Raw genomic sequence first — 24,661 nt, forward strand, 5'->3', positions numbered from 1 at the left:
GTGTATGAGTGCCCGCTCATTTTCCTATTACTACATTTGCCTTTTAAGAGAGGGTGGGGTGATTCCCTCTATATGAGCCTGCAGCACCATACCTTAACTACTTGCTAGTGAGCCACCACAACCTACCACTATATTTTGAAATTTGTTTACGCTTCGTTTACTGGTAAAAGGTGAACTGCGTTATGGATTCCGTTACCACAGACCATAATGCAATTCTATGATGGAATGCCTTTAGAGGCATTCCGTTATTCATTCCATCATAATAGAAGTCTATGGTGTGCAAATGGCCTCTTAAGGCACTCCATCATAGAATTGCGTTATGGTCCATGGCAACGGAATCCATAAAGCATGTCACCTTTTACAAGTAAACGAATCACAAATTAATTTCATAACTGGAAATTCGCTCATCTCTACTAATTACAACCAAAAAGTTAAATGGATTTTCTGCTTTCAACAATCTCTACTTGTTAGAAGGGGAAAAAAACAAGAGAACAGAGCTCATAGTAGACACGTGTGCTCACATTTGACACGTGTGCTATCCCAGGGTGGCGCTCCTTTTCTGCTTCCATTCACTTTTTAACGGCATATTACTTATTGCTTCATACTTTTTAATCATGTTACAATAAAATTATATTTTTACTTTTGGTACTATGAGCTCTGTTCTCTTGTTTTTTCGCTTGTTTCGCTTGTTTCACTCGGGAGCTAGTCTTCCATTTTTTATCAATTGGGCACCTTTGGTCTTTATTGTTTTTTCTTGTTAGAAGGTGAGTTTGAAAAAAAAACTTTTCAAAGTGTCTCCTAGAGGAACTCAGCTGTACTATATGGTAAAACTATGGTCAGTAAGTATTCAGTTTCCCTGCGGCTACACCACAGGGGAAATGTGGCACTACACAAGTAATGGGTTGTTTGTGCAACACAGGACAGGATTAGTCCTCCAGAACAAGAGAATCTCCTAGCAGATAGTCTACATGTTGGCCAAAAGTGTCTCTTTTAGCTCAGAAATGCTTATTTTGAAGATAGACAATCACCAAACAATCATATTTTCTAAGACTACTTAAGGGGAATGTGTCATCAGACAAAGACCTATTGTTTAATTCATGTTTTTATGTTAAAGTGTAACTGCCATTCTATTTTTATTTTTGTAATGTGTAGGGGCAGTGATACTAACCATTTTTTAATTACTGAAATCATACATTTCTATTAGAAAAATAGCTCTAAAGTGGCCCATTTTGAGCCTTAGCGACGCTCCTCTGTCTTCTGTTTACATAACAGTGGAAACTTGTTCAACACTGACTGTTATGTAGACAGAAGACAGAGGAGCGTTACTGGGCCCTTTCACACTTGGGTTCTTGTCTTCCGGCATAGAGTTCCGTCGTCGGGGCTCTATGCCGGAAGAATCCTGATCAGGATTATCCCCATGCATTCTGAATGGAGAGAAATCCGTTCAGGATGCATCAGGATGTTTTCAGTTCCGGAACGGAACGTTTTTTGGCCGGAGAAAATACCGCAGCATGCTGCGCTTTTTGCTCCGGTCAAAAATCCTGAACACTTGCCACAAGGCCGGATCCGGAATTAATGCCCATTGAAAAGCATTAATCCGGATCCGGCCTTAAGCTAAACGTCGTTTCGGCGCATTATCCGACGTTTAGCTTTTTCTGAATGGTTACCATGGCTGCCAGGACACTAAAGTCCTGTTTGCCATGGTAAAGTGTAGTGGGGAGCGGGGAAGCAGTATACTTACCGTCCATGCGGCTCCCGGGGCTCTTCAGAGTGACGTCAGGGCGCCCCACGCGCATGGATGACGTGATCGCATGGATCACGTCATCCATGCGCATGGGGCGTTCTGACGTCATTCTGGAGCGCCCCGGGAGCCGCACGGACTGTAAGTATACTGCTCCCCCCTCCCCACTACTACTATGGCAACCAGGACTTTAATAGCGTCCTGGGTGCCATAGTAACACTGAACGCATTTTGAAGACGGATCCGTCTTCAAATGCTTTCAGTTCACTTGCGGTGTTACGGATCCGGCGGGCACTTCCGGCAAATGGAGTACACGCCGGATCCGGACAACGCAAGTGTGAAAGAGGCCTAAGGCTCAAAATGGGCAAGAAAATAAGTAACGAGTGGCAAGAAAATGTTAACTAACTTTTAAATGGATTTCAATGTTTTGTGTCACAAGATATCCGAGATAACACTGTGACATGTGTTGTGCTGAAGAGCAGAAGAGCCACCAGGATCCCCAGAATTCAACTGGGGACCACAAAAAAAGAAAAGAACCACAGTGTACTCCTGGATGTGATCTACAACCCACAACTAGAGTTACTGAGGAAAACTGCTAAAAAATTACATCAGGTCCTACATAAGGAGGACCAGCTAAAAAGCATTTTCCCAGACCCACTCTTGCTATGTTACAGGCAATCTCCAAATCTGAGGACTGTTTTGATCAGGAGTTCATTGCCAGGAACTTATCCCTGCAATGTAAGGAAATGCAAAAACTGTTCCCATGTAATGATGACAGACAAGATCCGGATTCCCAACACACATATACATACAGTTTTCACACTTGCAACTAAACCTAATAATAGGCGCTACGTCTTGGCCTGTAAAGATTACTTCACTGCAGATATCTACTTATCATTACAGGCAGGATTAGAATGACAGATATGAACTATATATCTCTGCTTATCTACTCCCTCTTGACCTCCGTGCAGGTCACACAGCATGCCTAGGAAACTCTCCCATAGAAGTCAGTGTCTATGGCCCATAGTGGCTGCTATAAAGCACATTTCTAAATGCTGTTAAGAACAGCTCAGGCAAGATGGCCAAACCAGAAAAATCTGTGATCAGAAAATAAAAACAGGTTAGAAAAAGGATATCTATTGCTATCTGGTTTTAACTAGCAGAAAAAATTTAGGTGACACATTCCCTTTAAGCTCTCCCACTTTTTTCTACTGTATGGCATCTGTGATCTTAGACTACCACCATGGAGTCTGCAAAGCACCTTTAAAAGTGCTTTCTGGTACTTAGACAGACACGTCATCAATATCAGATCAAAGGGGGTCTAATACTCATAACCCCCACTGATCAGCTGTTTCAGGAATCTACCAGTGCAGAAACTATACAGTGGACGAAAGTCTCTGTCTACTAGGTGGTTACTAGTGTGGATATGCTACAGCTCAGCAACTGTTCACCAGAACGGGAGCTTATCTGTAGTAACCCGGCAGGGGCACTACACAGTGGACAGAACCTTGTGCATCCAGATCTAGCCACTGTACACTGCGTGCAGAATTATTAGGCAAATGAGTATTTTGACCACATCATCCTCTTTATGCATGTTGTCTTACTCCAAGCTGTATAGGCTCGAAAGCCTACTACCAATTAAGCATATTAGGTGATGTGCATCTCTGTAATGAGAAGGGGTGTGGTCTAATGACATCAACACCCTATATTAGGTGTGCATAATTATTAGGCAACTTCCTTTCCTTGGCAAAATGGGTCAAAAGAAGGACTTGACAGGCTCAGAAAAGTCAAAAATAGTGAGATATCTTGCAGAGGGATGCAGCACTCTTAAAATTGCAAAGCTTCTGAAGCGTGATCATCGAACAATCAAGCGTTTCATTCAAAATAGTCAACAGGGTCGCAAGAAGCGTGTGGAAAAACCAAGGCGCAAAATAACTGCCCATGAACTGAGAAAAGTCAAGTGTGCAGCTGCCAAGATGCCACTTGCCACCAGTTTGGCCATATTTCAGAGCTGCAACATCACTGGAGTGCCCAAAAGCACAAGGTGTGCAATACTCAGAGACATGGCCAAGGTAAGAAAGGCTGAAAGACGACCACCACTGAACAAGACACACAAGCTGAAACGTCAAGACTGGGCCAAGAAATATCTCAAGACTGATTTTTCTAAGGTTTTATGGACTGATGAAATGAGAGTGAGTCTTGATGGGCCAGATGGATGGGCCCGTGGCTGGATTGGTAAAGGGCAGAGAGCTCCAGTCCGACTCAGACGCCAGCAAGGTGGAGGTGGAGTACTGGTTTGGGCTGGTATCATCAAAGATGAGCTTGTGGGGCCTTTTCGGGTTGAGGATGGAGTCAAGCTCAACTCCCAGTCCTACTGCCAGTTTCTGGAAGACACCTTCTTCAAGCAGTGGTACAGGAATTGGTCTGCATCCTTCAAGAAAAACATGATTTTCATGCAGGACAATGCTCCATCACACGCGTCCAAGTACTCCACAGCGTGGCTGGCAAGAAAGGGTATAAAAGAAGAAAATCTAATGACATGGCCTCCTTGTTCACCTGATCTGAACCCCATTGAGAACCTGTGGTGCATCATCAAATGTGAGATTTACAAGGAGGGAAAACAGTACACCTCTCTGAACAGTGTCTGGGAGGCTGTGGTTGCTGCTGCACGCAATGTTGATGGTGAACAGATCAAAACACTGACAGAATCCATGGATGGCAGGCTTTTGAGTGTGCTTGCAAAGAAAGGTGGCTATATTGGTCACTGATTTGTTTTTGTTTTGTTTTTGAATGTCAGAAATGTATATTTGTGAATGTTGAGATGTTATATTGGTTTCACTGGTAAAAATAAATAATTGAAATGGGTATATATTTGTTTTTTGTTAAGTTGCCTAATAATTATGCACAGTAATAGTCACCTGCACACACAGATATCCCCCTAAAATAGCTAAAACTAAAAACAAACTAAAAACTACTTCCAAAAATATTCAGCTTTGATATTAATGAGTTTTTTGGGTTCATTGAGAACATGGTTGTTGTTCAATAATAAAATTAATCCTCAAAAATACAACTTGCCTAATAATTCTGCACTCCCTGTATAGTTTCCGGTGCCAGGTTGCCAAAAGCAGCTGACCGATGGGAATGTGGGTTATCAGACCCCACTGATCTCATAATGATGGTCTATCCTGATGACAGTCAATCAGTATCCAAGAACTGTAAAACCTTAAGTTTTCACAACCCTCTGATAGGATATTAATACATTCTTACTTTGCACATCGGGGTATTTGAGCAGATAGAGTAAACCATATTTCAGGGTTGTGCTTGTTGTTTCTGTGCCAGCAAAGAAGAGGTCCATGACCGTGCCAAATAAATTATCAAAGTGGAATTCTGTATTTGGATTGTTCTTCTCCTGTAATATTAAATATTAAAGATTATTATATATGTCTGTCATAGGCATTGTGATTGGTCAATTCAATATTAGGCTATATAGATACTATGAGAACTACAGTAGCTTGCTTTCTTTTTTATTAAAACACCTTAGATATAGAAGTAAAGTGTTAGGCATCACCTCCTCCATCTTTATTAAGAAGCAGTCAATGAAGTCCCGAGGACAATTAGGGTCAAGTGTCGCTTTGTGGTTTTCCAAGGACTCTGCAATAAAGTCTTTAATTTTTTCTGAATTTATAAATATCTTTTGGTGAGGTCCGGGAAGAAAGTGGAGAGTCTTGGGAAAGATATTGAGAAGCTGAAAAAAAGAGTGGAGAAAAAGATTTTCAGTATGGTCCTTCAGAATTCATTGGTATTTGATATTCTTACAACCTCCTGATCTTACCAAGAGTAACATGTTAACTTACTATTCCCCAAGTGGAAGACATAAGTAGAAGCATCTCTTTTATTAGGTTAAGAAGTGTCCTGAACTTAACACCTTCATAGTCAAAACGTTCTCCAAACACTATTGAGCAGATAACATTGGACACCGCCAAGGTCAGCAGATATGTTGGATCAAAGGGCGTTCCTGCAAGGAAATATGAATATTTATTTAATCAATGACTTGAGAAACCTCTCTCCCACACATGGAGATCATGTAAATGTAGTGAATGGGGAGAAGGGTGAAAGCCATTGCCAGACACCTCTGCCAGGAACATTTCTCCTAAAAACAAAAGGAAAAGGCAGTTGAAATCCAGTGTGCCTAATCTTTAGGCTAATTTCACACTACCGTAAAAGCAATTTGGCAGGCTGTTTTGGCAGATTAACAACCTCCTTGAGTTCCCCAGTCCAACAGCCGGATACTGCCGCATTCCTGCAGTTTATGTCCCGTTGAAGGATAATCCCTACCAGTTCCCATTATACTTAATGGGCTCTGATGGCGAGTGGCCGATCCGGAGAGTTCCTCTGCTGAAACATCCTGCCATATTGCTTTAATGCTAGTGTGAAAGTAGCCTTATCTCTTCCAACATCTCCCCCGGGAACAACAGCTTTACGGTCCATATCTTAGCAGAGTTAATCGCATCCTGATTCCAAAATTGTGGAGTTTTATTAGAACCAGGTCATATAATGGGCATGATGACATTTGGGCAGCACTGGAGCCCTAGTTTCTGCCCATTTACCAAAGATATACATATTGGAATTAGGGAATTTAGATTGTGAGCTCCATTGGAGACAGTAAACAATGATAATGTCTGTAAAGCAGTGTGGAATATGTCAGCGTTATATAAGCGAGTAAAATGAATAGAGTTGGCTTGAGTTGTACCATGTGCAATACATGGCAATTTCACCCCATAGCGCATTGTGCAAATGGATCATGTGATCCGGTGGATTGGAGAAGCTCATGCGAGACTTCGCACAATAACTTCCTAAATTAATTTGTACTGTAAAAAAACATTTCAAGAACTTGGGTTCGGTTCCAAGGTACTTCGCGAAGCAATAACTTCGGCTCATCGGAGCCAATACATTCTAATACTGTACTGAGCTCTCCGGAAAAAATTTAAATATACAAAAAGAGGAAAAAAAATTATTATATGTAGAAAAATGTAAAAAATGTAAAAAAAAATGAATCAATACAAGAATAAATAGAAAGTCTCTCTTCAATAAATCAATCTTCAAAACTTGACCACTGTACAGGGAGTGCAGAATTATTAGGCAAGTTGTATTTTTGAGGATTAATTTTATTATTGAACAACAACCATGTTCTCAATAATCCAAAAAACTCATTAATATCAAAGCTGAATATTTTTGGAAGTAGTTTTTAGTTTGTTTTTAGTTTTAGCTATTTTAGGGGGATATCTGTGTGTGCAGGTGACTATTACTGTGCATAATTATTAGGCAACTTAACAAAAAACAAATATATACCCATTTCAATTATTTATTTTTACCAGTGAAACCAATATAACATCTCAACATTCACAAATATACATTTCTGACATTCAAAAACAAAACAAAAACAAATCAGTGACCAATATAGCCACCTTTCTTTGCAAGGACACTCAAAAGCCTGCCATCCATGGATTCTGTCAGTGTTTTGATCTTTTCACCATCAACATTGCGTGCAGCAGCAACCACAGCCTCCCAGACACTGTTCAGAGAGGTGTACTGTTTTCCCTCCTTGTAAATCTCACATTTGATGATGGACCACAGGTTCTCAATGGGGTTCAGATCAGGTGAACAAGGAGGCCATGTCATTAGATTTTCTTCTTTTATACCCTTTCTTGCCAGCCACGCTGTGGAGTACTTGGACGCGTGTGATGGAGCATTGTCCTGCATGAAAATCATGTTTTTCTTGAAGGATGCAGACTTCTTCCTGTACCACTGCTTGAAGAAGGTGTCTTCCAGAAACTGGCAGTAGGACTGGGAGTTGAGCTTGACTCCATCCTCAACCCGAAAAGGCCCCACAAGCTCATCTTTGATGATACCAGCCCAAACCAGTACTCCACCTCCACCTTGCTGGCGTCTGAGTCGGACTGGAGCTCTCTGCCCTTTACCAATCCAGCCACGGGCCCATCCATCTGGCCCATCAAGACTCACTCTCATTTCATCAGTCCATAAAACCTTAGAAAAATCTGTCTTGAGATATTTCTTGGCCCAGTCTTGACGTTTCAGCTTGTGTGTCTTGTTCAGTGGTGGTCATCTTTCAGCCTTTCTTACCTTGGCCATGTCTCTGAGTATTGCACACCTTGTGCTTTTGGGCACTCCAGTGATGTTGCAGCTCTGAAATATGGCCAAACTGGTGGCAAGTGGCATCTTGGCAGCTGCACACTTGACTTTTCTCAGTTAATGGGCAGTTATTTTGCGCCTTGGTTTTTCCACACGCTTCTTGCGACCCTGTTGACTATTTTGAATGAAACGCTTGATTGTTCCATGATCACGCTTCAGAAGCTTTGCAATTTTAAGAGTGCTGCATCCCTCTGCAAGATATCTCACTATTTTTGACTTTTCTGAGCCTGTCAAGTCCTTCTTTTGACCCATTTTGCCAAAGGAAAGGAAGTTGCCTAATAATTATGCACACCTAATATAGGGTGTTGATGTCATTAGACCAAACCCCTTCTCATTACAGAGATGCACATCACCTAATATGCTTAATTGGTAGTAGGCTTTCGAGCCTATACAGCTTGGAGTAAGACAACATGCATAAAGAGGATGATGTGGTCAAAATACTCATTTGCCTAATAATTCTGCACGCAGTGTATATAAAAATTTGAGTTCATATGAATAAAAATCCCGTTCCGTTATGAGGAAGTTCATGGAGGTTTATGTTATTCAGTGCACTATTAGGTTTTATCCTGTGATCAATCCTTAATTCAGATCACTCCTTTGATAGATAGATCGTGGCTTAACGCGCTGTTCTATTTTAGATAGTACACTTGCAAATTCTATTATCACTTATAGTGTAACATTTAATGTTGATATATTGTTGCATTGTGCTTCATACGTTACCACTCACGATCTATGGATACTTTCTCCCCTATATAGTATTCTTTCTCCTGTCGGTGGTGTGGCTGTATCGCAAAACCCTCTGCCCTCGGCGTCCCACATGGCGTCCCATGTGGTGGATGATTCGGGTTGTGCCGGGCTTGTAGTGGAGTTCGGCTTTCTCCATGGTTAGTTATAGATAAGTAGAAGTACATTTAGATATCACGGATCACTGTTCAGCTAGTAGTTAGTGCATGCACTACATATGATGTGGAATTCAATATTTCTTGGTCACATATGGCGTGCTGGCTATCATAATCCCCCAAACGCTTTTCAGAGCGTACATGCGCCTTCCTCAGTGGGTATTGATAGCCATTTTGTTTAATGGGTATATAAAAAGGTATGGGTCCGGAAGTAGATGGTCCATGATAGGTATGGTAAAAAGCTGGATCGGACAGTCATATCCAAATCCCATAATAGAAGCTTTCTTCTTTCAAATATATACCGGAGTGCAGACATATAGAGTAAAGATGAATATATAACAGTATAAATATAATACAAAGCATATATCTCTAAAAAAATTGTATATCAGTATGTATAATAAAAAATGAATATGTGATATGTGTGTGAATATAACCTAACCAAATATAAAATCAATGAATGCATCAAATAGATTGTAATTGTGTTATCTATGCGATGTGTGCGTTTTTTTAATTCATCAAAAAATACTAAATACGTACTGAAGAATAATAGGATATCTTCAAGAGATAAATAATGGAATCTATTATTGAAGTATTCCTAATATATTCTAATATTATTCCTATGTTTATATATTGGGGTTAGATGTACGTATATTAGAGAGGGGTTGTGGATCTATTTTCTTTGTTAAAAATGATAAGTGAATACAATTTGTTATCCACATTTAGTATGAAACAATGGGTTACAATAAGTTTTATATGCATATATTGTACTAAATGTTATCATGTAATGTACAGTGTTATGTTCAAAACTCTAAGATTTAAATTAAAGGGGTTATCCTAGCGTCACCTGTGATGCTAGGGAGGCTCGTCCCCATCCCCGCCTGCCATTGACTGCTCCCCCTGACACTGGATGTTTTCTTCCGTGTACAGGGAGAAGCAGCAGAGGGCGGTGCGGGAATCAGGAGTGCCGCAGGGAGCGGGGTAAGTATATTGCATGTTGGGGGCCAGGCCCACGGGGGGACACTTTATACTTTTGGATAACTTCTTTAATTTGGGATTAGAGAAAAAAAATTGCCACAGCTGTCTACAGGTTGAGTTTGATATTGCAGCTCAAAAGAGCTGACCTGCACTACCAGACACAACACAGACAGATGTGGCACTCTTTCTAGAGTGTTTTTTCTTTCTTATTTTGTAGAACCACTTTAAGACAACTTGATCCCAACATACCTATTAGGGATGAGCAAACCTGAACTGCAAAGTTCGGGTTGGTACCGAACTTTGCAAGGTCGGGTACTCGGACCAGAACCCTGACTTTTTCACGGAAGTCCGGGTGCGATGTGCGCGATGATGTCACCGCACTGTCCCACATGGTGATGTCATTACGCATATTGCAGGTCCTTTGGCAGGTCCTGTTCAGTGAAGATAGAAGAAGCTGCTGCAGCGCAATCAAGTGGATGAGGGGAGTTTTTTTTTAACCCCTAAATAGCCATATTGCTTTGCATTCTGTCTTAAGAATGCTATCATTTTCCAATATAACCATGTTATAATGTAAAATAAAGTGAAGTTTGGAACCCCATTGACTTCAATGGGGTTAGGGGTCAAGTTCGAGTCCCAAACCCAAACTTTGATCTGAAGTTAGGGCGATTCCGAACACCAAACTTCCAGGGGTTCTCTCATCCCTAATACCTATATCAAATTACCAACATGCATTAGACTCAAACCTTTCAAAGTCTGAGCTTCAAGCCATAGAGACTGCAAGCGAGGTTTTCCGTGTGAAAATACAGTGACGTGCATAGGAACCATGGTTTGATAGATTTTCATTGTGCTGTTTGCTTGATTCTAGCAAGTTTCCCAATTACAGTGGTAGGGGGTTTAAATTTATTCTGATATTCAGTTTTTTTTTTTTTTACTGCTCATCCCCATTTAAACATGTGCTCCATGAACAATTCTACTAAGTGTGTGTCCTTTGCAATGTATGCATGCCTTGAACAACACTTTGAGGGTGAATACATTTGCAATAGATGCAAGCATGTTGCATATTTGGAATCCCAGATTGTGGATCTAAATTTGCAGCTCGTGCCATGCAGAACCATTGAAAACCTGGAGAAAGGTTTAGACCTCACTGTGCAGGCCAAGGTGGAGGTGGGTGGAGGACGGCAAGATCTGGACTATGGGGTCAGAAGTTGGCTAACAATTACGGAAAGCGGTAAGGCAAAAGTGCCAGGGAGGCTAGTCCTGTGCTGGAACACCCTAGTAACTATGCTTGTTTGGCTGATATTAGGGATGCAAGCCCAGGGTCACCAACTTTGCAGCAGGGCATTTCTCCTAGCAACCAGGAGGATGACTGCTGAAAGAAAGATGGGAATAGTGCAGCAAAGGTCAGGCAGGTGCTGATGGTAGGGGACTTTATTAGGCAGACAGATTATGGTCTTGGCAACAGATGACCCAAATGACAAACAGTGTGTTGTCTTCCAGATGCTTGGGTTCGGCATATTGCAGATCGCATATACAGATTACTGGGTGGGGCTGAGGAAGACCCAGCGGTCATAGTACAGATTGGTACCAATGACAAAGTCATGGGGAGATGGAAGGCACTTAAAAATAATTTAAGGGAACTAGGAAAGAAGCTCAAGTCCAGGACCTCTAAGGTAGTTGTCATGGTTTGAATCTCTCTGCGACAATGGCCACACCCATCTGCCTTCCAGCCAAGCTCTTGAACTAATCCCTGCTTACCTCATTTGCATAGCCAATCAGAGGGGGTTTTACAATTTACCAATTGAAAGAGGTGTTCCAACTGTCAATATAAATATACACTCACCTAAAGAATTATTAGGAACACCATACTAATACGGTGTTGGACCCCCTTTTGCCTTCAGAACTGCCTTAATTCTACGTGGCATTGATTCAACAAGGTGCTGATAGCATTCTTTAGAAATGTTGGCCCATATTGATAGGATAGCATCTTGCAGTTGATAGAGATTTGAGGGATGCACATCCAGGGCACGAAGCTCCCGTTCCACCACATCCCAAAGATGCTCTATTGGGTTGAGATCTGGTGACTGTGGGGGCCATTTTAGTACAGTGAACTCATTGTCATGTTCAAGAAACCAATTTGAAATGATTCGAGCTTTGTGACATGGTGCATTATCCTGCTGGAAGTAGCCATCAGAGGATGGATACATGTTGTCATTCTGTTTACGCCAAATTCGGGCTCTACCATTTGAATGTCTCAACAGAAATCGAGACTCATCAGACCAGGCAACATTTTTCCAGTCTTCAACAGTCCAATTTTGGTGAGCTCGTGCAAATTGTAGCCTCTTTTTCCTATTTGTAGTGGAGATGAGTGGTACCCGGTGGGGTCTTCTGCTGTTGTAGCCCATCCGCCTCAGGGTTGTGCATGTTGTGGCTTCACAAATGCTTTGCTGCATACCTCGGTTGTAACGAGTGGTTATTTCAGTCAACGTTGCTCTTCTATCAGCTTGAATCAGTCGGCCCATTCTCCTCTGACCTCTAGCATCCACAAGGCATTTTTGCCCACAGGACTGCCGCATACTGGATGTTTTTCCCTTTTCACACCATTCTTTGTAAACCCTAGAAATGGTTGTGCGTGAAAATCCCAGTAACTCAGCAGATTGTGAAATACTCAGACCGGCCCGTCTGGCACCAACAACCATGCCACGCTCAAAATTGTTTAAATCACCTTTCTTTCCCATTATGACATTCAGTTTGGAGTTCAGGAGATTGTCTTGACCAGGACCACCCCCCTAAATGCATTGAAGCAACTGCCATGTGATTGGTTGACTAGATAATTGCATTAATGAGAAATAGAACAGGTGTTCCTAATAATTCTTTAGGGGAGTGTATGTGATGCATTCAATAAAGAATTTTGTCAGTTTGAACTCACATACAGCCTGACTGGTGTTAGTTCTGTGAGAATTAAAACGACACAAGCGGTTGTTTGAGGCCGGATCATCAACGGCAGAACCAGCAGATATTGTGGTCACATCAGGGAGTGCCGTGAGAGCAGAATAGAGCGAGTAGGGGCTCATTACAGTAGTGTTCTCAGAAATACTACCAGTGCCACGAGTGACAATAGAAAGCGGAAGCTTAGGGAGTCAAAGTGGCTCAAAAGCTGGTGCAGGAAGAAAGGGTTTGGGTTCATGGAGAACTGGGCCGACTTCTCAGCTACAGGCTCTATTAAAGGGATGAGCCACCTTAATGAGGAGGGTGCAGCTGAGTCTGCTGTATGATGAAGGTCCGAGCTGTAAAACAAAAAATATATAAGGAGGGACAACACCATTGGTGTGTAGCGCTGCATAATTATTTATTTTTACAATAATCCACACCTTCTAGCCCACCTAATCTCCTTTCTGCCGACCAAACACTAAGAATGTCCTTTCAGTGCCCCCTTACAATAATGATGCCACTTTAATGCTCCACAGAGTATGATACCCCTAAATGCACCCTCACAGCAGGGTGCCCCTGACACATTGTGATGCCTCCTTAGCTCCTCCCCACAGAGTATGAATACACTAAGTGCCCCGTCACAGTAGTAATGGCCTCTCTGTGCCCCTTTCACTGTAGTAATGCCCTATCTGTGGCCCTTCACAGTTGTAATGCCCTCTTTGTGCCCCCTTCACAGTAATAATCCCCATTGTGTCCCCTTTCACAGTAATAATCCCCATTGTGCCCCTTCATAGTAATACTGCCCACTGTTCCCCCTTCATAGTAATAATGCCCATTTTGCCCCTTCACAGCAATAATACCCCTTGATAGTAGTAATGCCCATTGTACCCTCTTCAAAGTAATAATGCCCATTATGCCCCCTTAATAGTAATAATGCCCATTGTGCCCCCTTCACAGTAATAATTCCATCTGTGCCCCCTCCGTAGTAGAAATCCCCATTGTGCTCCCTTAATAGCAGTAATGCTCTCTGTGCTAGTAATGCCATTGTGCCTCTTCACAGTAATAATTCCCTCTGTGCCCCCTCCATAGTAGTAATGCCCTCTGTGCACTGTGCCCCCTCCATAGTAGAAATGCCCATTGTGCCCCCTCCAGATGTCATGGCGGGTAGGATACAAGAAACATACAGAAAAACCTCAAAACAAGCGTCTAGGCCAGAAGTTGGGGATAACTGTCACCTTCTGACAATTCCCTACCAGCTCTCCCTGGACTTCTGCGCCCACGTTCAGATCCTAAAGGTAGGAATAAACGTGCCCTTGTGCCTAAGGCTGAAGATTCCCTAAAGTCCTCCCTGAAATGTTGAAAAGGGGGAAAAGAGGCAGCCTGCTTCCTCAGGTCCAGGAGGAGGCAGGTGTCTCTCTAACAGCCTAGACAGAACACAAAAGGAAACCAAAACCAACTTATCTTGTAGCAAAGCAGAAACAGCAAATCCATCTTTTCTCAGAGCAAGATAGAAGCTATATCCCGCACAGGACACTGGGAAGGGGCGTAATTTAAACTCACACAAATGACCCCACCCAGTGCACCTGAAGGGAGGCGGATACAGCTCAACTCCAAACCCAAAACAAACAAAAAACTACACACGTGCTGCTAACCTGGCAGACCTCCGCACATAATCTGAGCAGGGCATGACAGTACCCCCCATTCTACGGGTGACCTCCGGACACCCCGGCCCAACTTTATCTGGGTGGACCCTCTGAAAGGCCCTCACCAGTCGGCTGGCACTAACATCCACAGCCGGAACCCACATCCTCTCCTCGGGGCCGTATCCCCTCCAGTGTACCAGGTACTGAAGAGAACCCTGAAGAACACGTGAGTCGAGAACTCTAGAGATCTCGAACTCTAAATTGCCATCAACCAGAACAGGGGGAGGAGGCAATGGCGATGGTTCCACCGGTTTCACATATTTCTTCAGTAAAGACCTGTGGAACACATCATGGATCCTCCAGATCTGCGGAATATCCAGACACAACGCCACTGGATTGACAACCGCAGATATTTTGTAAGGTCCAATAAATCTTGGATCCAGTTTCCAAGATGGTACTCTCAGTTTAATGTTTTTAGTAGATAACCACACCAGATCACCTACACACAGATCCGGACCAGTCATACGTCTCCTGTCAGTCATTCGCTTTTACCTCTCACCCATCTTCTCCAAATTAACTTGAATCCTCCGCCAGATAGAAGACAAAGCAGAAGAAAATCTCTCCTATTCTGGCATCCCAGAGGAACCAGGCCCAGAAAAGGTACCAAACTGAGGATGAAAACCGTATGCGCCAAAAAAATGGCGACTTACCCGTGGACTCCTGCCTATGGTTATTCAAAGCAAACTCAGCTAGAGATAAGAATGAGGACCAGTCCTCCTGGTTATCAGCCACAAAACACCTCAAATAGGTCTCCAGGTTTTGGTTAGTACGCTCTGTCTGCCCATTCGACTGCGGATGAAAAGCCGAAGAGAACGAAAGTTGAACACCAAGACGAGAGCAGAACGCCCTCCAAAACCTGGAAACAAACTGCGTGCCCCTATGCGAAACCACATCCGAGGGAATGCTATGTAATTTCTTGAGGTTATCAATAAAAACATGAGCAAGAGTCTTAGCATTGGGCAGACTAGCTAACGATACAAAGTGAGCCATTTTACTAAAACGGTCCACAACCACCAAAATCACAGTTTTCCCGGAGGAACTCGGCAGACCAGTAATACAGTCCACTGACAAGTGCGTCCAAGGACAAGATAGAATAGACAAAGGAAGAAGTGAACCAGAAGGTCGAGTATGAGCAACCTTTGACCGTGCACAGGTCTCACAAGCTGCTACGTAATCCTCAACACTCTTACGTAACCCGGGCCACCAGAACCTTCGAGAAATAAGATCAAAGGTGGACTTGCCACCAGGATGTCTAGCAAGGACAGTATTGTGATGTTCCTTGAATACTTTGTATCGCAGTCCATCAGGAACAAATAACCTCCCTGGGGGACAAGAATCAGGAGCCCCCTCCTGGGCTTCCAACACCTCCATCTCCAACTCGGGGTACAGAGCGCAGACCACCAACCCATCAGCCAAAATCGGAGCAGGATCCTCAGAATCACTTCCCCCAGGAAAACTACGTTTTGAACCCCCGGGCGAAAAGTAACCACAAAATTAAAACTTCAGACGCTTGGCAGATTGCAGATAAGCCAAATTCTTATGATCAGTATATACCGTGACGGGATGAGACGCCCCCTCCAACCAGTGATGCCATTCCTCAAAGGCCAATTTGATGGCCAGCAATTCCCTATCTCCTACATCATAATTCCTCTCGGCGACCGAGAGCTTCTTGGAAAAAAAAGCACACGGATGCCATTTGCCAGGAGATAAACCCTGCAACAAAACTGCTCCAACCCCCACCTCTGATGCATCCACCTCTACCACGAATGGCTGAGACACATCGGGCTGCATCAGAATGGGAGCAGACGCAAAACATTCCTTAATAGCCGAAAAGGCTTGCAATGCCTCATCCTACCAGACAGAGAAGTCGACGCCTTTCCTAGTCATATCGGTCAAAGGTTTTACAATGGTAGAGTAGTTTAAGATACATTTTCTATAATAATTGGTAAACCCTAAAAACCGCATCAAAGCCTTCTGATTCTCCGGTCGGTCCCATTCCAGAACCGCCCGGACCTTTTCGGGGTCCATACGAAAACCAGAGTCAGAAAGCAGATATCCCAGAAACAGAAGCTCCTGAACAGAAAACACACATTTCTCCAATTTAGCATATAATTTATTCTCCCGAAGGATCGACAAAACCTGTCTCACGTGATGCTGAAGGGTCTTCAGATCAGGAGTGTAAATTAATATGTCATCCAAGTAAATTACAATGAACCTTCCCACAAAATGATGGAAAATGTCATTATAAATTGCTCAAACACTCCTGGCGCGTTAGTTAACCCAAAAGGCATAACCAGATTCTCGAAATGACCCTCGTGTGTGTTGAAGGCCTTTTTCCACTCATCCCCCTCCTTGATTCTGATCAGATTGTAGGCCCCTCTTAAATCTAACTTGGAGAACACCTTGGTTCCAACAATTTGACCAAAAGGGTCAGAAATCAAAGGAAGGGGATACGGATCACAGACCATTATGCGGTTCAGTTCCCGGAAATCCAAACAAGGTCTAAGTGATCTATCCTTTTTCTTTACAAAGAAAAAACCAACTGTGACCGGAGACTTAGATGGCCTAATATGACCCTTTGCCAAACTCTCTGGCAATATACTTCCGCATGACCTCTCTCTCGGGTTGAGAAAGATTGTATAGCCGAGACTTTGGCAACTTAGCCCCTGGGATGAGATTAACCGGACAATCCTATTCACGATGAGGAGGCAACTCCTGAGCCCCACCCTCCGAAAAGACAGCCGCAAAATCTCAGAGATACTGAGGTAGAACCGTAGTAGACACCCCTGAGATAGATGCATTATTCGAACAAAATTCACTTCAACCAATGATCTGCCTTGCCTGCCAATCTATAGTAGGGTTATGTTTTATCAACCACGGTAAAAACCATTGGAGCGGGCAAGTCCTTCATGACAAAACATGAATACCATGAGCAATATGAGTGAGACTCCTTTGAAAAAAAGGGGAAGAATCAATTGCAAACACCGGAATCTCTCTTTCTAAAGTGCAAGTACTTAAGCCCAGATTTTAAAGAAAAAGAAAATCAATAAGGTTTACCCCAGCACCACAGTCAATGAATACTTCAAAATAAAATTTTCCTGAGTCTAGCGCCACTGTAGCTAGAAGGAGAAAACGAGTATTGCAGGGAGATTGCATACCTGCCTGCTTTGACACCCCATTCACACTACCAAGAGTCAGGGATGTTTTTTTTTTTTTCTTTATGTAAACCTCTTTGTGATTCTTTATCATCAACTTGCAGTTTAACAGGACAAGCATAAACAAAATGACCACTTTCTCCACAGTGATAACATAGCTTATGCAACCTCCTAAAGTTCCTATTACCAGAACGGAAAGACACCTGACCCAGCTGCACCCGCATCCTCCCCCACCCTAGAATTACATGTCATATTACTCTGGGGAACTGGTCAGACGAAACCACTCCCAGAAGGGATCCTCGCGCGGAAGGCACTTTACACCTCTCTCTAATGCGTCTATCAAACCGTACTGCTAAAGACATAGCATTCTCCAACGTATCCGGATACTCATGAAAAGCGAGGGCATCTTTCAATCTCTCAGACAACCACTGACAAAACTGACTACGTAGTGCGGGGTCATTCCACTCAGACTCCGTAGCCCATCTCCTAAACTCAACGCAGTACGCCTCTGCTGTATGTTCTCCTTGAAATAAATTACGCAACTTAGATTCTGCCATCGAGACCCGATCTGGGTCATCATAAATTAATCCCAAGGCTTCAAAAAATTCATCCACCGACCGGAGAGCCAGAGAACCGGTCGGCAGAGAAAAGGCCCAGGACTGCGCATTCCCTTTAAACAGGGATATGATTATCCCTACTCTCTGACTCTCATCACCAGATGAAGATGGCCGCAGCCGAAAATACAGCTTGCATGACTCTCTAAAGCGGATAGTCATCCACACCCCCTGAAAATCTATCATGAAGAGCGACTCTAGGCTCCCCATAAATTTGACTTCCACCTATAGCACCTGATGCCAGGGCATTCTGACACCATGTGACAGAATTACGCAGATCAGCAACCTCTAGGGATAATCCCTGCATGCGATCTACTAACGCATCAATTGACTCCATTAATGGCAGTCTAAGTATTGGCGGGTTATAATGTCACGGCGGGTAGGATACAAGATACAAGAAACACACAGAAAAACCTCAAAACAAGCATCTGGGCCAGAAACTGGGGATAATGGTCAACTTCTGACAATTCCCTACCAGCTCTCCCTGGACTTCTGCGCCCACGTTCAGACCCTAAAGGTGGGAATAAACGTGCCCTCGTGCCTAAGGCTGAAGATTCCCTAAAGTCCCTGAGATGGGGGAAAGAGGCAGCCTGCTTCCTCAGGTCCAGGAGGAGGCATGTGTCTCTCTAACAGCCTAGACAGAACACAAAAGTAAACCAAAACCAACTTATCTTGTAGCAGAGCAGAAACAGCAAATCCACCTTTCCTCATAGCAAGATAGAAGCTATAACCCGCACAGGATACTGGGAAGGGGCGTAATTTAAACTCACACAAACGACCCCACCCAGTGCACCTGAAGGGAGGCGGATACAGCTTAACTCCAAACCTAAAACAAACAAAAAACTACACACGTGCTGCTAACCTGGCAGACCTCCGCACATAACCTGAGCAGGGCATGACACCAGAGTAGAAATTTCCATTGTGCCCCCATCTGGAGTAGAAATTCCCATTATGTCCCCTTCACATTAGCAATGCCCATTGTGCCCCCTTCACATTAGCAATGCCCATTGTGCCCCCTTCACATTAGCAATGCCCATTGTGCCCCCTTCACATTAGCAATGCCCATTGTGCCCCCTTCACATTAGCAATGCCCATTGTGCCCCCTTCACATTAGCAATGCCCATTGTGCCCCCTTCACATTAGTAATGCCCATTGTGCCCCCTTCACATTAGCAATGCCCATTGTGCCCCCTTCACATTAGCAATGCCCATTGTGCCCCCTTCACATTAGCAATGCCCATTGTGCCCCCTTCACATTAGCAATGCCCATTGTGCCCCCTTCACATTAGCAATGCCCATTGTGCCCCCTTCACATTAGCAATGCCCATTGTGCCCCCTTCACATTAGCAATGCCCATTGTGCCCCCTTCACATTAGCAATGCCCATTGTGCCCCCTTCACATTAGCAATGCCCATTGTGACCTCTTCACATTAGCAATGTCCATTGTGACCCCTTCACATTAGCAATGTCCATTGTGCCCCCCTCCAGAGTAGAAATGCCCATTGTGCCCCCCTCCAGAGTAGAAATGCCCATTGTGCCCCCCTCCAGAGTAGAAATGCCCATTGTGCCCCCCTCCAGAGAAGAAATGCCCATTGTGCCCCCTGTTGTAAAAAAAAGAAAAAAACACAGTTACTACTCACCTTGTCCCATTCCTGAAGCTCACAGTCCTCTCTCCCTTGCAGACACAGATCGCTCTGCAGCACTGTGTGGGTGGAGCTTATTCAGATTTCTGGGCTGCAGGCTCCACCCCCACACAAGCCAGCAGCACGATCTGTGTCTCTCGGCTGAATGGTCGAGCGGGGAGAAGTCTTCCTGCTTCACCATTCAGAGTGCCGACAGCCTGAAGGAGGGGAGAAGTGCAGGGAGCTGAGCAGTGAGTGATAGGACCCAGCTCCCTGCGGTCCAGCAATGAGCGCTTCCATCTGTATTGATGGACGCGCTCATTGCTTCTGCACTCTGGCACCCCGAGAGGCGGCACCCAGGTGCATCCAGGGGTTCGGACAGCTGGCAACCGCGGTCCGCCAGTTGAGTACCCCTGTACTAGAGGAATACATAGATGTAGTTGTTGTGGCTGATACATGGATGGACTCTCCACATGACTGGGATGTTAATATTCAGGGTTTTACACTCTTTAGGAAGGACAGAGCCAATAGAAAAGTCGGTGGTATGTGCCTGTATGTGAGGAGTGATATGAAGGCAAGTGTAAAAGAGGCAATTGTGGGTGAGGATAATCCCAGGTAAAATTTGCTTTTACTTTCACTTTTTAGCTTCATTCACAGCATCCCGATTTCTAACAGTGATATCTTACCCTGTATTGAACATATTGCTGTCATTCTGGTATTGTCTGAAAGCTTGGAATGTCAGTTTTCAGCCAAACCAGATATATGAGCAACTAAATTAGCCGCCCCCCCTTCCCCCGTCAGTGTATTGGAGAATGAGGAAGCAACTGCGCTGACCGTGGCATGTGCAGGGTTTGTGTGGAGGGAGCTCCCTCCCCGTCCCCATCCGGTCCCCACACTGTGGTGACGGGGACCCAATAGCTGGGAAGGCAGCCTGATTCCTTCCATAGGTATCGTGCTGCCTTTCATGAAAGCCTGTGAGATCCAGCCCCCTGGGTCCCACAGTCAAGCAGGCTGTAGGTCTATTACACTGTGTAATACACTTACAGCCAATGCAATACAATTAGAGATGAGCACAATTTTGGAAAATTTGATTTGGCTGCTTCATCCGAATTTCCCTAAAAAATTTGCTTAGTTACGAATCTGCCTGACTTTATATTTATTTCTACGCTGAAAGAATCTTCTCAAAGAAGTTTTGTTTTGCTGTGGCCAATTTCCAACATAATTATGTAACTGTTTAACACCTGAAGTCACAAGCTATTGATCTGTGTATATGTGCTGACCTCCATTCTTCCTAATCTCTTCTGCCAAGTAACGCGCCTCCTCTTGTATACGTTCTTCAATGCTCCTCTTCCCCATACCAAAATTTCTCAGAGTAGAAAGAGAAAACCTGCGCAGCTGTTTCCATCTCTCGCCATTGCTCATTACCACTCCTGAGAATAAAATCAATAAACAGATATACTTTTTTGCCCAGATTCTGCACAGATTTTTTTTAACAGTTGTTTATAGTGGTTGGAGCTTTATTTTCTGATACAGAGCTCCAAATCACCTGCAGAGACATAGATTTGAAAGACATTCTAACTTCCTGCAGCCACCACCAGGGGGAGCTTATGAGATTACTGACAACAGTTTTTGTTTTTGTGTTCAACCAATAACAGATGCAAAACGCTACTGAGCTCCCTCTAGTGGAGGCAGCAGGAAACCAGAACATTGAAAGGGTTTCTACCACCAGATTTTCACCTATTTAGCTGTCTGACACTAGCGATCTGCTAGTATCTGCTGTACCTAACCAGGTTCATGTATTACCTTTGTCTGGAGCGGTTAAGCTTAAAAACGTAGTTTTATTGATATGCAAATGAGCCTCTAGGTGCTATGGGGGCATCTTTTCAGCACCTAGAGGCTCAGTCTACTCACTATTTCTGCTGCTCGGCGCAGGCGCAGTGAAGATGCCGTCTCAGGGAGCGGTCCGACAGTCCCTGTGCTGAATACAGAAGCACACGGCGCAGGCGCGAGAATTCGGACGAGATGGAGAGAAGTAGGCTGTCAATCTAGAGGAGAGGGGCGGGCTGGAGGGACGCGCTGGGCGGCAGAAATAGTGAGTAGACTGAGCCTCTAGGTGCTGAAAAGACGCCCCCATATCACCTAGAGGCTCATTTGCATATCAATAAAACTACGTTTTTAAGCTTAACCGCTCCAGACAAAGGTAATACATGAACCTGGTTAGGTACAGCAGACACTAGCAGATTGCTAGTGTCAGACAGCTAAATAGGTGAAAATCTGGTGGTAGAAACCCTTTAAAATGGTTATCTGAGACTTAGGCCTCATGCACACGACAGTATTTTTTCACGGTCCGCAAAACGGGGTTCCGTTGTTCCGTGATCCTTTTCCGTTTTTGTTTCCGTGTGTCTTCCTTGATTTTTGGAGGATCACCAGACATAAAGGAAAGTTTAAAAAAAAAGTCAATTTCGCCTTGCAAATGATTGGAAAAAAAACGGACGCGGATGACAATCTTGTGTGCCTCCGTGTTTTTTCACGGACCCATTGACTTGAATGGGTCCACGAAAAAAAGAGGACAGGTCATATTTTTTTGACGGACTGGAAACACGGATCACGGACGCGGATGACAAACGGTGCATTATCAGAGTTTTCCACGGGCCCATTGAAAGTCAATAGGTCCGCAGAAAATCACAGAAAACGGAACAACGGACACGGAACACAACAACGGTCGTGTGCATGAGGCCTTAAAGAGAACCTTTCATCAGTTTTGACATAGTCTAATGATGGTATTACCTTGTAGGGCGGCCCCCAGTGATGCCATGGGGGTTTTTCTTTTTTTTTTCAAAAGCCCCCCCCCCCCCCCATTCGTCCGATTTCTTCTCCCTGGTTGATTGGATAGCGCTCACAGCCAGGGAGAAGGTGACGCCCACAGCAGAAGACTGCGTCTCCTCCCCATTGCGAGTTTACTGCTCATTATAATACAGCGCGCCAAATCATCGGGGGGGGGGGGGGGGGGCCACAGCAGACGAACGGGGGGGGGGAACTTTTGAAAAAAAAAAAAAAAAACACCCATGGCCGCCCTACAAGGTAATAGGTCATCAGTATCTGATCGGTGGGAGTCAGACACCTGGGACCCCCGCAGATCAGCTGTTAAAGAAGGCACCGGTGCACCTGTGAGCACTGTGGCCTTCTCCCTGCTCACCAAGAACAGCACTGTACATTGTATAGCGGCATTTGCTTGGTATCGCAGCTCAGCCACATTTACTTCTATGGAGCCGAGCTGTGCCTAGGCCACGTGACCGATGAATTTGTAATCCCTAGGCTGCGGCGCTGCTGCTGACCATTATGAAGATATGTTAACAAATTTACATAGGCAAAATTTGTCAATTATTTGGATTTGAAGGGGCAGCAATACTCTTGTGAGTGCTTCTAGTACTTGAAAATTATTTGTGCGCCATATCATTTCCAGCGGCCGCACAATGTGATTACAACTGCTCTTTCCATTCACTTTAATGGGACAAGCAGTTGTAATTACACTGCGCTGCCTATACAAGCGGGATGACGCACAGGTAAGTTTACAGGAAGCAGCACTCGCAAAAATCGCTGCAACCCCTTGAAGCAGCTCATCGTAAGGAATAATGGGAGTCATTGGATATTAATGAACTATCCTGAGGATAGGTTATCAATATTTTAGTCCAACACCTTTACCAAACCATATTTTCTTATTTTCAGCTCATGCTACCCACTTATTATAAAGAGGGTATCCCACGGAAAATATTCTATAGTTTTTAAACAAGCACCTGGATCTAAATACTTTTTTAATTGCATATAACTAAAAATTTTGTATAGCCACTGAGTTATTCAATAAAATGTATCTGTATAGCGCCACCTGCTGTTTGTTCTTTTTTTTTTATTATTTCTTTGTCCGGCTCACTGAGAAGGCCGCACATGCTCAGTTTCATCCTTCAACTGCCTCCTGAGCTGTGATAGGGAGATCATGGACACGCCCCCTGAGCTGCAGCAGAATAGACACTCCCCTTGATCTATCAGCTTGATATAAATCTAGCAGAGCAATGAATGTGGAGATCTCTGGATCCATGTGAGGTACAGGGCTGGTTCTAGCTTTGCTAGAAAGAGGGTGTCATGTCCTATATGATGTTCGATTTTGATGTTTTACATTAATCATGGGATAACCCCTGTAATGTTTTTCTCTCTACATGGTTCTTCTACCCTTCAATATTAATATATGTGCTTCTTCTACACCCTAGCCATGTCATTGTCACATTAAGCGGCAAAGCACATCAGCCCTGTATTTGGCAAACTCTGATAATACAGTGCCATGTTCTGTAACATCTGCATGGATTTTGTAAGCCCTCCCTGTGTTTGCGTGGGTTTCATCCATGTTCTCCAGTTTTCTCACGGAACAAAACCAATATAACGGAGAAAAAGACCAACATAAATAATGACAGCCTCTGTACAACTCAGCAGAATATGTTGGCTCTATATACAATAGAATCATGTAAAAACTGTTTACTTACCATAACCTTTGAAGAGCAGATCAGTCAATGCTGAAGGCCCCCTGACACTAAACGTATCCCCATTGTCTATCAAAGCCTCTTTCACACAATCATAGCCGGTCAAGACCACAGCTGGTGTACTGGACAGATAGATGGTGAACACCGGTCCATAGGTCTCACTCAACTGGAAGAGAAACATACAAAATAAAAATTATATTAAATGCACTGTCCTACCTTATATCAATAGTATATACAGATATTGACTCATGGGGCTGGTATGTCTGATTTCAGTTTCACGAGTTTTC

General features: G+C 43.9%; 3 protein-coding genes across 3 annotated transcripts in view; all 3 read right to left on the reverse strand.

Moving 5' to 3' along the window:
- LOC121009424 (cytochrome P450 2G1-like) overlaps positions 1–24,661 on the reverse strand; it is a 172,138-nt gene that overhangs the window by 106,352 nt on the left and 41,125 nt on the right. The gene's annotated exons all lie outside the window — the stretch shown is intronic.
- LOC121009425 (cytochrome P450 2A5-like) overlaps positions 1–24,661 on the reverse strand; it is a 99,750-nt gene that overhangs the window by 33,973 nt on the left and 41,116 nt on the right. The gene's annotated exons all lie outside the window — the stretch shown is intronic.
- The window catches only part of LOC121009435 (cytochrome P450 2G1-like), a 71,366-nt gene that overhangs the window by 5,559 nt on the left and 41,146 nt on the right, over positions 1–24,661 (reverse strand). Inside the window, exons 3-7 of the mRNA XM_040442547.1 lie at positions 24,378–24,540; positions 21,126–21,275; positions 5,595–5,755; positions 5,309–5,485; positions 5,008–5,149 (exon numbers count right to left, since the gene is read on the reverse strand). Coding sequence (XP_040298481.1) covers positions 5,008–5,149; positions 5,309–5,485; positions 5,595–5,755; positions 21,126–21,275; positions 24,378–24,540 — 793 coding nt within the window. The remainder of the gene's footprint in view (positions 1–5,007; positions 5,150–5,308; positions 5,486–5,594; positions 5,756–21,125; positions 21,276–24,377; positions 24,541–24,661) is intronic.

The sequence above is a fragment of the Bufo bufo genome, chromosome 8 (assembly GCF_905171765.1).
Source record: "Bufo bufo chromosome 8, aBufBuf1.1, whole genome shotgun sequence".
Lineage (NCBI taxonomy): Eukaryota > Metazoa > Chordata > Amphibia > Anura > Bufonidae > Bufo > Bufo bufo.